The following is an 11,944-nucleotide window of genomic DNA, read 5'->3' on the forward strand; positions in this document are numbered from 1 at the left end:
GTGAGGCTCGAGTGTCACTTCTCCCGAGGACACGTCTGAGGGGGTACCTGCTCCCCTGCAAGTCCTGTGGTGCGAGACCCCACCCACGTGTCCCCTCACCCCGTCAGCAGCATCCGTCTCATCAGAGTGCACCAGACCCCGTGTGTCCAGCGGGTCCCAGCAGCCTTCATGCACTCGTGCCTTCCCTGACCCCACAATGAGGTCCAGGGCAACAAAACATTCACGACTCTAAGACCTCTCCTGCCTTCACAGGGAAACAGCCCGTGAAGCTGGTAGACAAAAGCATCACCGCTTCCTCCTGGCACCCATCCGAGTGGGAGGCCAGGACCAGGCCGGAATGCGATGGGTGCCCAAGTGCAGGAGGGGGTGACCCAGATCAAAGCCGGACTGAGTCGAAGGCCCCCACACTCTGAGTGCCCCTCAGCAGCAGGCTGACGGCAGCCCGCGTCCAGAAACACCCTCTCGGGTCTGGGTAACCGGCTCCTGTGGATCAGACCAAAGACGTCCAGGTGCTTCATGACGCTTGCGCTCCCCTGCTTTCCAAGCGTTCCTTTATGTTTTCCTAACATTCCAGTTATAATCTGGGTTGTTTTTCTGTTCTAGTGATCTCTCCAAAGGAGACCGATGATCCAGGGGTGACTTGGAGTCGTGAGGAGATTTCTGAGAAGGGGGCGAGCGAGGATCTGAGACCGCGGGGTGCAGCGGCGGCAGGGGCTGTTTATACTCCCCCAGTTTGTCTGTGTGGAAAGAGCGGTGATGGTCCGAGGGCCCCTGGCCGTGGTAGCCCATAGTGGGGCGGTGATCAGACATTCGTCGGAAATCCTGCTGGTGGTAATTTTGAGGCCTAAATTCATCAGATCGCCTCCGCTTGGAGTCATGATGGTGCCTGAAATAGAGACAAGAGAATCAGCTGAAGACCAAGGCCGGATTCCCGCACCTCCTCCGTCATCCACTGGCTCTTCCTCACGCTGGAGGACACTCCAGGGACTCAGAGCAAACACTAACATTACTAGAACTCAAACCCAAACCCAAACTAAAGTAGTAACAAAGGGCTATTTTATACTTGTTGGCAAAACACAGCCCATGAAATGACATGAGCCTCATCAAGTCTGCAATGAAACAAGCACAAACTTGACTCACTGATGGCTTTGTAAACTCACATTCCCTTCAGGAAAACTGGCAAGACCTACTAACACTTTCATGCTCCTCACCCAGCCCAGGAGAAAAAGAGCCACGGAAATCATTTTCCAAGTTATTAATAACAGCAAAAACTCAAGCAACCTAGATATTCAACAGTAAGTGCAGTGTTAATTACTTTCAAACAGACTCAATGTGAAGAATATTAAGATTTTTAATCAGGACTATGGCAAACTGCCTATTATACTGTTAACAGAGAAGCTGTAAAAGTCAACAACAATCCCCAACTCAAGAATGGGCAAAGGACTTGAACAGACATTTCTCCAAAGGAGATGCACAAACGGCTCCAAAGTACATGAGAAGACGCTCAACATCTTTAATGAGCATTAATCACTAGGTAAATTCAAGTCAAAACTACCGTCAGGATGGCTACATTCAACACACTGAAAATAAATGTTGGTGAAAATGTGGGAAAATTGCAATTCTCATACACAGTTGGTTGGGACTGTAAAATAGTTCTGCTCTAGTGGAAAACAGTTGGTGGTTCTGTTTAGAACTACCATATGACTAACAACTCCAATCCTAGGTAAATAACCCCAAAGCACTGAGAACAGATACTCAAACAAACACACACCATGCTCACAGTAGCACTATTCACAATAACCAAAAGGCAGAAAAACTCAAATGTCCACTAATGAATGAATGGATAAACCAAATGGACAATGTATTAGGTTGACGCAAAAGTAACTCTGGTTTTGCATTGCTGAACTTTGCCATTTGATGTGGAAATACATTCTTAAATAAATGTGTTGTACATCATTTTAATGTGCGTTTCTCACTTCACGAGAAGAAGAAGAAGAAGAAGAAGAAGAAGAAACTTTATTTTAGACTACAGAAATGATGTTAGACAAAAAAACAAATTAGAGTGATTTTCTTAATGAGTTCAAAATGGGTCGTAAAGCAGCAGAGACAACTCACATCCACAACGCATCTGCTAATGAAGGTACAGCGCAGTGGTGGCTCAAGAAGCTCGCAAAGGAGCTGAGAGCCTCCACGATGAGGAATGCAGTGGCCGGCCCCTGGAAGCAGATGGCAACCCACTGACAGCAATCGCTGAAGATGAGGAATGCAGGGGCCGGCCCCTGGAAGCGGATGGCGACCCACTGACAGCAGTCGCTGAAGATGGTCCTCTGGTAACCATACAGGAAGATGCCAAAGAACTCAATGTCGACCATTCTGTGGCCATTCGGCATGTGAAGCAAATTGGAAAGGTGAAAAAGCTCAGTAAGTGGGTGCCTCATTAGCTGACCACAAATCAGAACAACCGCCGGTTTTCTATAAAACATCGATCCATTTCTCAGATTGTGATGTGTGATGAAAAGTGGATTTTACAAGACAACCAGTTAGGGGTTGGAGAAGCAGCTCCAAAGCGCTTCCCAAAGCCAAACTTGCACCAAAAAGAGGTCGTGGTCACTGTTTGGTGGTCTGCTGCCCGTCTAATCCACTAGAGCTTTCTGAATCCCAGCGAAACCATTACAGCTGAGAAGTATGCTCAGCAAGTCAATGAGATGTACCAAAACCTGCTACACTTGCAGCTGGTATTGGTCAACAGAAAAATGAGCCCAATTCTTCTCCACAACACCACCTGACCACAGGTCATACAACCAAAGCTTCCAAAAGCTCAATCAATGGACCACGAAATGTTGCCTCATCTGCCATATTCACCTGACCTCTCGCCAACTGACGACCACTTCCTTCAGGCATCTCAACAACTTTTTGTTGGCAAAATGCTTCCACAACTAGCAGGAGGCAGAAAATGCTCTCCAAGAGTTCACTGAATCCCAAAAGCACGGACTTTTATGCTACAGGAATAAACAAACTTCTATCTCATTGGAAAACATGTGTTGATTGTAATGGTTCCTGTTTTAAGAAAGATGTGGTTGAGCCTAGTTACAGTGATTGAAAATTCAGTCTGAAACCACAATTACTTTCGTATACACCTAATATATACACTGGAATATCATTCACCCATGAAAAGAACTGAAGTACTGATACATGGTACAGTGTGAATGAAGCTCTAAAATATCATGTTAAACATCTGAAAATGCCAACCATAAAAGCCACATATTGTATGATTCCATTTATGCAAACTGTCCAGACTAAGCAAGTCCACAGAAACAGAATGCAGAAGACGGGTGGCTGCCAGAAGCTAGGCAGAGAGAAGATGGGGAGTGACTACTTAGTGGCCAGAATTTTCTTTAAGGGGATGAAAGTGTTTTGGAACTTGACAGAGGTGGTGGTTGCACAACACACTGAATATACTAAATAAATGTCCCTGAATTGTTCACTTTAAAATAATTTATGTTATGTGAGTTTCACCTGAATGAAAAAAGGAGGAGGGGAGAGGATGGGAGGGAGGGAAAGAGAGACAGACTGCCCAGGTTCCAGCCAAGATACCTACTGCTCAAACAGTCAGAAAGGGACAAAATGTGTGGACAATTGTTATCAAGACACCAGATGTCAGGAAAGAAAGAACAACACTCCCTGTGGGATGAGAAATGAATGACGTAAGTTTTATAAGCACCCAGCTCAGCAGAAGCCCAGGCTTCCTGAGATGGGGCGGGGGCACCAACACAGCTGGAGTTCAAGTGTAGAGTGCAAGAGAAGAAAGTTCTGCAGAGAAAGGAGCTCAAAGATCAGCAAAGGTGTTCCCTTGGGTATCTAGCTGGATAAGGCTCAGGCTGTATGTGTGCCAAAACTACCCAGGGGCCACGGGGGAAGACAGAAGGACAAGAGATGCTTGTGCCCTGTGCTCACGCAGGGCTGGAGCAGTGCCTGCTCTCTTCTCACCAACCAGACTGGAACCCTCTGCTCCAAGGGGCACTGGTCCAACGCCATGAGGGGCCTTGCCACAGCGGGGAAGCCCATGTGCCCTCGCCCCAGCACTGCTCCAGTGCTGCCTCGTAAGTCCCACCAGCAAGATCTTAAACAAACTGTTCCCAAGTAACTAAACTGCTTCTGGACAAAACTCCAGAACATTTATAGGAAGACAAAAATATCCAGCACTTAACTAGGTATCTAATAAAAAATTATCAGGCATAGAGAAATAAAAGCAAAAATAAGCAAATGGGACCTCATCAAACTTAAAAGTTCTTGGACAGCAAAGAAAACCATTAACAAAACAAAAATCAACCTATGGAATGGGAGAAAATATCAGCAGACAATGCCACCAACAAGGATTTAATCTCCAAAATATACCAACGGCTCACACAACGCAATAACAAATAAACAAACTCTGTTGAAAGATGGGCAGAGGGACTCCCTTGGGGGTCCAATAATTAAGACTTCATGTTCCAATGCAGGTGGTGCAGATCTGATCCTTGGTCAGGGAGCGAAGATGCCATGTGCTGCACGGCCAGAAAACCAGGACACAACAAACTCAATACAGACTTTAAAACAATGGTCCGTATTTAAAAACAAAAAACAAAAAACACCTTAAAAAATGGGTAGACCTAAACAGATATTTCTTCAAAGAAGACACACGGATGAAAAGATACTTAACAGTGCTAATTATTAGGGAAACACAAATCAGAACTGCAATGTACCACCTTACACTGGTCAGAATGGCTGCCATTAGAAAGTCTACAAATAACAAATTGTCGGAGAGGGTGTGGAGAAAGGGAACCCTTTTTTACATTATTAGTGGGAATATAAATAGATATAGCCACTATGGAAAAAAATATGGAGGTTCCTCAAAAAGCTAATATAGAGTTGCCATATGATCCAGCAATCCCACTCCTGGGCATGTATCTGAACAAAACTCTAATTTGAAAAGATACAGACATCCCTATGTTTACAGCAGCACTGTTTAGAATAGTCAAACATGGAAACAAATGTTCATGGACAGATAAATAAAAAAGGTGTGGTGCACATATACAATGGAATATTACTTTCAACTATAAAAAAATAAATGTCATTGGCTGCAATATGGATAAACCTAGATAATATACTAAGTGAAGTTAAATCAGAAAGAGAAAGATATCATTTGATATACTTTGTTTACATGTGGAATTTTAAAAAATGATGCAAAGAAACTTATTTACAAAACAGAGACTCAGATATAGAAACACTTCCAGTCACCAAAGGGGAAAGGGTGTCAGGAGGGATGAATTGGGAGTGTGGGATTAGTAGACACAAACTGCTATCACACAAGAGAGAAGCAACAAGGCCCTACGGGATAGCTCAAGGAACTATATGCAAAATTCCATAAGAAACCAAAATGGAAAAGAACAGAACCAGGAAAGTAAGACCTACAGTGAGGCAATAATAAATCAATCAATTGAAACTGACCCAAATGATAAAAATTAGCAGACAAGGATAGAAAACCATTTTTAAATTGTATACCAGATTTCAAAACGTCAAAGACAGACATGATTAAAAAAGGAACGGAAACTATCCAAATGAAACAGAGAAAACATCATTTAAAAAAAACACAGCACCAGTGAACTGTGAGACAAATGTCTAACTGGAATCTTCACAAGAGTGAGGGAACAGAATAAAGTAGTCAAAGAAATAATCATAAAAAAATGAAAAAATGATAAATGTACAGCTCTAAGAATTCCCAAGCATAAGAAAAACAGGAAAAATACACCATGGCACATTATAATCAAATTGCTAAAAACCAGTGGTGAAGAAAAAGACACATTATGCAAAGAATAAAGATGACAGATTTTTTATCAGAAATGATACAAGTAGAAAGTAGATGAACATCATTAAAGTACTGAAATAAAGTGTCAATCTATAAATTTATACCTGTCAATCTATGAATTTATACCCAGCAGAAAATATTTCTGTTAAGTGAAGACAAAATAAAGACTTTTTCAGACATACAAACGCTGAAAGAATTTATCACCAGCAGACCCACACTAAAACCAAAGTCCTTCAGGCAGAAGAAAAATTATGCGATATGGAAATACAGAGCCACGTAGGACAACGCAGGGCAAATGCCCACTGGAGCCAGACAAGAGGACAGGGACACGTGGGGGCGAGGGGCACAGACCGCCTAACAGAGGCACAGACGCGTGGGGCCGAGGGGCACAGACGCGTGGGGGCGAGGGGCACAGACAGCCTAACAGAGGCAGCTGCTGCTCAGCCACAGCTACTACCCTAAAGCAGCCCGGTGTCACCAGCTCTTCCAAAAAGGCGGCGGGATGTGGAGATGTTCATATGAACATTTCCTATGTTAGATTCTAGGTGCAGCCAGAGCCTGTCTTTAGCCTAGGGGAAACTGAAGCTCCTAGGAAGTTAAAATATAGCTAAGTCCTGAAATTAAAGAGAGATAAAACCTCTTTAGCCCTTCCTAACTCTCACAACTACTCTTACAGAAGCTGGCCCATCGGAACATGATATAATGGCTGCAGAGAAGGGATGACTTGGACAGGCTCTGACCCTTGAAACTGCAGCTCCTGGCGTACCACCAGCTGGGTCCCGCCTGGTGTGGCCAAGAGCCTAGTACAGTCACCATTCTGACTGCTGATTCTAGCATTTTATGGCTACCCATTCTCTAGACTTTCTCAGAGGAAGAAAGCAAACTCTCCCTATGCAAGTGTGATGATGAAACCACAGGTGGCTCCCTGGCCCCAAGAATGACACGTAAAACCTGTAACGTAACGTGGCATTCAAGGCCCCTCCACCACCCAACCTGTCATCTTCGGGGTGGGCAGCTCATCCTAGGGGTCCATCCTTGCCCTGGTCCTGTGACGTCTATTCTCTCTCTCTCTACTTAACTGACTCTTTACGACCCAAATCAAACTTCCCTTCTTCCTCAGCCCTCAGGAAAAACTCAAAAATCCCTTTTTTCATCCACCCATCCCTCGGCACTCAGCATCAGCTGCATCGTTATTTCTCCCCAGCACTCTGAAGATGCCGTGATGGCAGAATACTGGACCAGACTTGGGACCGTGCCCGGCGCACAGTGAGAATGAGCATCTGATGGAGAAGAACATTAAGTGTGCACTGCTTGTCCCTCCCTTCTAAACCTAAAGCCCCAGGCAGAGGTCAGTGCCGAGAGTCTGAGGGCCCTCCACACACCGGTCATAGTAGTCCCTGTGCCCCCGGTGGTCTCGGTCGCTGCTGTACTGGTCGTAAGGTCTCTTTCTTGATAGGTTGTTGGGGCGGTAGCTCCCTGAGCGGTGGGCATCCACGTGCCGCCGGTCCCCATAATGGTGGTCCTTGTACCAGTGCTGCTCATACTGATGGTGCCTGTCACTCCCCCAGGGCAGATTGCTATTGCCACCACCATAGTTGAACTTTCTTTCCCTCTGCCAGTCGCCTCGATCTGCAAGAAAATAATAATCTCATGACTGCAAGGAATGGCTGCATTTCACTTTCACAAAAGTTTAAACTGCAAAGGGCTGACACGTGCCGCAGACAGTCCATATCCTCCTTGGCCTCTGTGCTGCTGGTTATCAAACAAGTAATGAATCCTAACATTCTTTCCCAAAATGTTTAAGGCAAAAGAAAATTTAACACCTTTTTCCTTCTGCAATCTTAAAAACTACTGCTTTTTGTTTTTCCTTTCTTTTTTTTTCTTTTACTGCTTTTCATTTTCTATCTGCTTACCTTCCAATCCAGGGCAGACTCTTAAAATGATATCTCACTAAAGCAAACAAAACCCAACACCAACAACAAAAACCCAACACCAAGCAATTATTTGGGAAAAGGCACTGCTGAGTTTCACAGCTATAGGTAATACCTCTGTTTATACCTTTAAGGTTTATTTACCTGCTGGTACCGTCAGCTATGCCTGGCCCCCGAACACCTTGCCAGACCATACCCACTGAGGCTACTCTTCTTCCTCAGCCCACACCACTTCCTTGCATTCTTCCTGTAAAAAGCGATTCCTCTACTCTGGATTCTGTAACTCTCAAGGATGGGAGCCAAACTGCAGTTTGTTTTAGATTCTGTAAGCCTCCCTTTTTTCCTGAGGTGAAGAATCACACTTATGAATCATAAAAGGCAGTGAAAACACTGAAGTCCAGGAAAGGAGGCTCAGCTGGGTTGAAATGTGGTCCCCCAACGTAGAGCCACGTGGGGCCTCTGTGACTGCAGTGAAAACAGGTCTCTGAGTTATAGGGACGGACCCTGACTTGAGATCATCTTGGATTTACATTGGGCCCTAAATCCAATTTGGGACAAAGAGACGCGTAGAGGAAGGCCACGGAGAGAGGAAGAGAGACCGGAGCCAGGCAGCCAGAAGCCAAAGCGCCACGGCCTGCTGGCCCGCACCACAGACCAGGAGAGTGTGTGGAGCAGGCCCTCCTGCAGGCCGCACACGGGAACCCACCCTGCTGACCCCCGGCTGATAGCAGAGCTCTGCCTCTGAAACCTCAGAACATATTTCTCTTCTTCTAAACCACCTGGTTTGCAGCACTGTGTCACAGCAATCTCGGGAAACTCACAGAGATTTTAACCAGCAGGAACTCTGTGGTCTCACGAGACACCCATCTTCCTGTTACAATTTGTTAAGGTCAAAGACGTGCCACCAACTAAACCTCTCTCTACTCACTCTGTTGGCCTTCTAGCGTTTTTCTACAAAGCCAAAGAATAATTCCATCAAGGAACCTGTTTGGCCTGGAAATTCAGACCATCAAAATAATACAAAGTCAACCAGTGGCTTAAATTCATTGCTGACCCAGGGTGGAGCAGGCCAGGGGACCAAGAAGTAAAAAACTTTTGATTATTTAACCAAAGAACCAACAAACAACAAAAAGACACACCTTCACAACATGAAAGGATCGTCTGAAGCCATCTTCAAATAAAAGATGAAACCTTCTATTTTGAAATAGAAGGTTTCAAAAGGGTGTCAAGGTATGTGGTGTAGTAGAGATGCTTAAAACTCAAGCCAAGCCATTTATTTCCAGAGAAAGTAAACAGTGCTTTTCTTCCTTCTTGAACCCTCCATGGGGTAGGGTCATAGGTTGGGAAGTACTGACTATTAAGCAGAGGGGTGACAAATCCAAAGTTTCAAAGACTACGAGTTAGTTTAATAAGAAGAGTTATTTCTAAGGATCAGAAGAGAAAATCAGTGACCTCACAGTCTAATCCCAAGAGGAAAAAAAACCCAGTAAAACTGCTAAGACTGCAGCTAAGGACATGGAAATACTTTCCAACCACGTTACTGTACCGGCATTCCTCACCCCACCAACAAAATGGAGATCAATTAATTCAACTAAGATTTTTAGGATTAATAGATATGGAACTTCTTCTAGATAAGAGTAACTACTGCAGAATTACACCCTGCCAAAAACGATTAGAAAATGCCAGATAAACAGAAAATAATCTGCTTAAAGACATCAAAGAGCAGCCCAAGCAATAAAGACTAGAAGGGATAAGATTCCAAAGAGCAAAAAACCAAAGTCAACTTCTGCGGAAGTCACCGCAGTGCACTGGAGAGATCTGTGATTCTGAGCTGAATATCTGGGCTTCTCCCAGCAGAGAAGCACTGCTGGAGAAACAGAGCCACCAGCAGAGCCCTTGGTGATCTTTCTAAGCTCAAGGGGCACTGGAGACTCGAGGGACTCCAAGCACACAGCCAGTTTTCCCTCACAACACTTGCTGAATCTGCAGGGAGCGGAAGGCTGAAAAGCTGAGCTGGAGGCCTTCTGACAAGCGAACAGTTGAGGGAGGCCCAGTGCCAGGTAAACCAAGACCCGAGGGTAACAGCGGCCGGCGGGGAGGGGCAGCGAGTGCAGCAGGCCCCCTGCCGAGCACCCTGCAGGGCCACGCCCCAGGAACGGGGGACCAGAGGAGGACCAGACCACTCACCAGTGGCAGGGATCGCCTCCCACTCTGCATGACGGGGGAGGAAAGAGCAATCCTCTCTGGGGCAAAGTGACATCATCTGGAGCTTGTACAATTTTTAAAACACAGTGCCTGCCATTTAAACAAAAATAACTCGGCACGCTAAAGGACAGGGCTGTATGACTGAAAACCAAGGGGTAAAAGAAAACACACAAAATGGCTCACAGTAATTCAGATATTAGAGTTAGCGGACAAGAATCTTTAAATATCTACAGTTAATGTGTTTCAAGTAAGAAGAAAAGATGGAGAACATCAATTTTTCTAAAGGCATGAGAACTTTACTGGAAGCTGAGAATGTACTTTAAAGAAAACAAGTCAAATGCAAATCCTAACACTGAAGTTTAAAAAGAAACTACAATGAAATGAAAGTTTATGTTTGGCAAAACTAATACAATTATGTAAAGTTTAAAAATAAAATTAAATTAAAAAACAAAAACAAAACAAAACAAAAACCAAACCAAAAAAAAAAAAAAAGAAAGAAAGTTTATGGAACATTTGACTCTCCGTAAAATGTAATACCATGCTTCCATATATACCAGTGGTTCCCAATCTTCTTGGCACCAGGGAGTGGTTTTGTGGAAGACGATTTTTCCATAGACTGAAGAAGGTTTGGTTTGGGGATGATTCAAGTGCATCACACTTACTGTGCACTTAATTTCTATTACAACATCAGCTCTACCTCAGATCATCAGGCATAAGATCCTGTAGGTTGGGGGCCTGTGATATATACTATATTTTTTTAAGATTTTGTTCTATATGCTTTTTTCTTATTATTTTTATCTTTAAAAGTAATTCATGCTCATTGTAACCAGTGAAGTAACAGATACGGAAAAATTAATTTTCTCCAATCCTCCCACATTTTACCAGCCTAGAAGAAAAAAAGACAAAGAAAAGGAAGTGTTAATTGCTCAATCGTGTCCGACTCTTTGGGACCCCATGGACTCTAGCCCACCAGGCTCCTCTGTCCATGGGATTCAGCAGGCAAGAATACTGGAGTGGATTGCCATTTCCTTCTCCAGGGGATCTTTCTGACCCAGGGACGGAACCTGGGTCTCCTGCATTGCAGGCACACTCTCCACTGTCTGGGCCACCAGGTCTAAGGTAACTGCTATTGTGTGTATGCTTTCACATCTCTCTCTATGCTTATGCAAATACATTATTCAAATATTTATGATGGGAAACAGCTTGGTGGTTCCTCAAAAAGTTAAACACAGAATTATCATATAACCAAGCAATTCCACGTTCCTAGCTATACACCTAAAAGACCTGAAAATAGGCACTCAAATAATTGCATGCGAATGTGCACAGCAGTACAATTCAGAACCACCAAAAGCAGAAACCCAAACACCCACCAACTAGTGAAAGAACAAACTGTAGTCCAACCACGTAGTGGTGTATCATTCAGTCACAGAAGGAGTCAAGTACCGACACGTGCCACAGGGAAGACCCTGAAAACCAGAGCCCAGTGAAGGCCCAGCACATACTACATGAGTCTGTGTGACGCTATTAACACAGAGTCCAGAGTAAGTAAATCCACAGCTGGGGAGGGGCAAATGAAGCGTGTTTTCTCTCTGGGATGATCAAAACGCTTTGGCACTTGACAGAGGTGGTGGTTACACAGCTTTGTGAGTGTTCTAAATGTCGCTGAACTGTTCATTTTAAATGGCTACACTTCTTTACGGTACGTGACTTTCACGTTAGTAAAGTTAAACACACATGCCACAGAGATTCTGTGGTTCTTGCTGCTGCTTTTTTTCCTTCCAATTTTGACTTTTATCTATAAAGCAACTCATTTTTTTTAACAACTGCTAGTAATACAGAGTATAAATGCCCTATTATTCATCTAACCATCTTTCTATTAGTGGGAAGTCAATTTATTTCCAGCTTTTTGCCATTACAAGGCTACAACAGCACCCTCATCATACGTGTTTGCATTTCTACAGGA

At 44.2% G+C, this 11,944-nt stretch overlaps 1 protein-coding gene across 5 annotated transcripts in view; it reads right to left on the reverse strand.

Moving 5' to 3' along the window:
- Positions 1 to 541: 541 nt before the first annotated feature.
- Positions 542 to 11,944, reverse strand: part of CHD2 (chromodomain helicase DNA binding protein 2) — a 111,614-nt gene continuing 100,211 nt past the window's right edge. For all 5 annotated transcript variants that reach the window (XM_010832154.1, XM_010832152.1, XM_010832156.1 and 2 more), the window contains 2 exons: positions 7,228 to 7,474; positions 542 to 886 (listed from right to left, as the gene is read on the reverse strand). In XM_010832154.1, the coding sequence (XP_010830456.1) occupies positions 553 to 886; positions 7,228 to 7,474 (581 nt within the window). In that variant the 3' untranslated portion in view covers positions 542 to 552. The remainder of the gene's footprint in view (positions 887 to 7,227; positions 7,475 to 11,944) is intronic.

The sequence above is a fragment of the Bison bison genome, unplaced genomic scaffold (genome assembly GCF_000754665.1).
Source record: "Bison bison bison isolate TAMUID 2011002044 unplaced genomic scaffold, Bison_UMD1.0 scf7180017860443, whole genome shotgun sequence".
In the NCBI taxonomy this organism is placed as follows: Eukaryota; Metazoa; Chordata; class Mammalia; order Artiodactyla; family Bovidae; genus Bison; species Bison bison.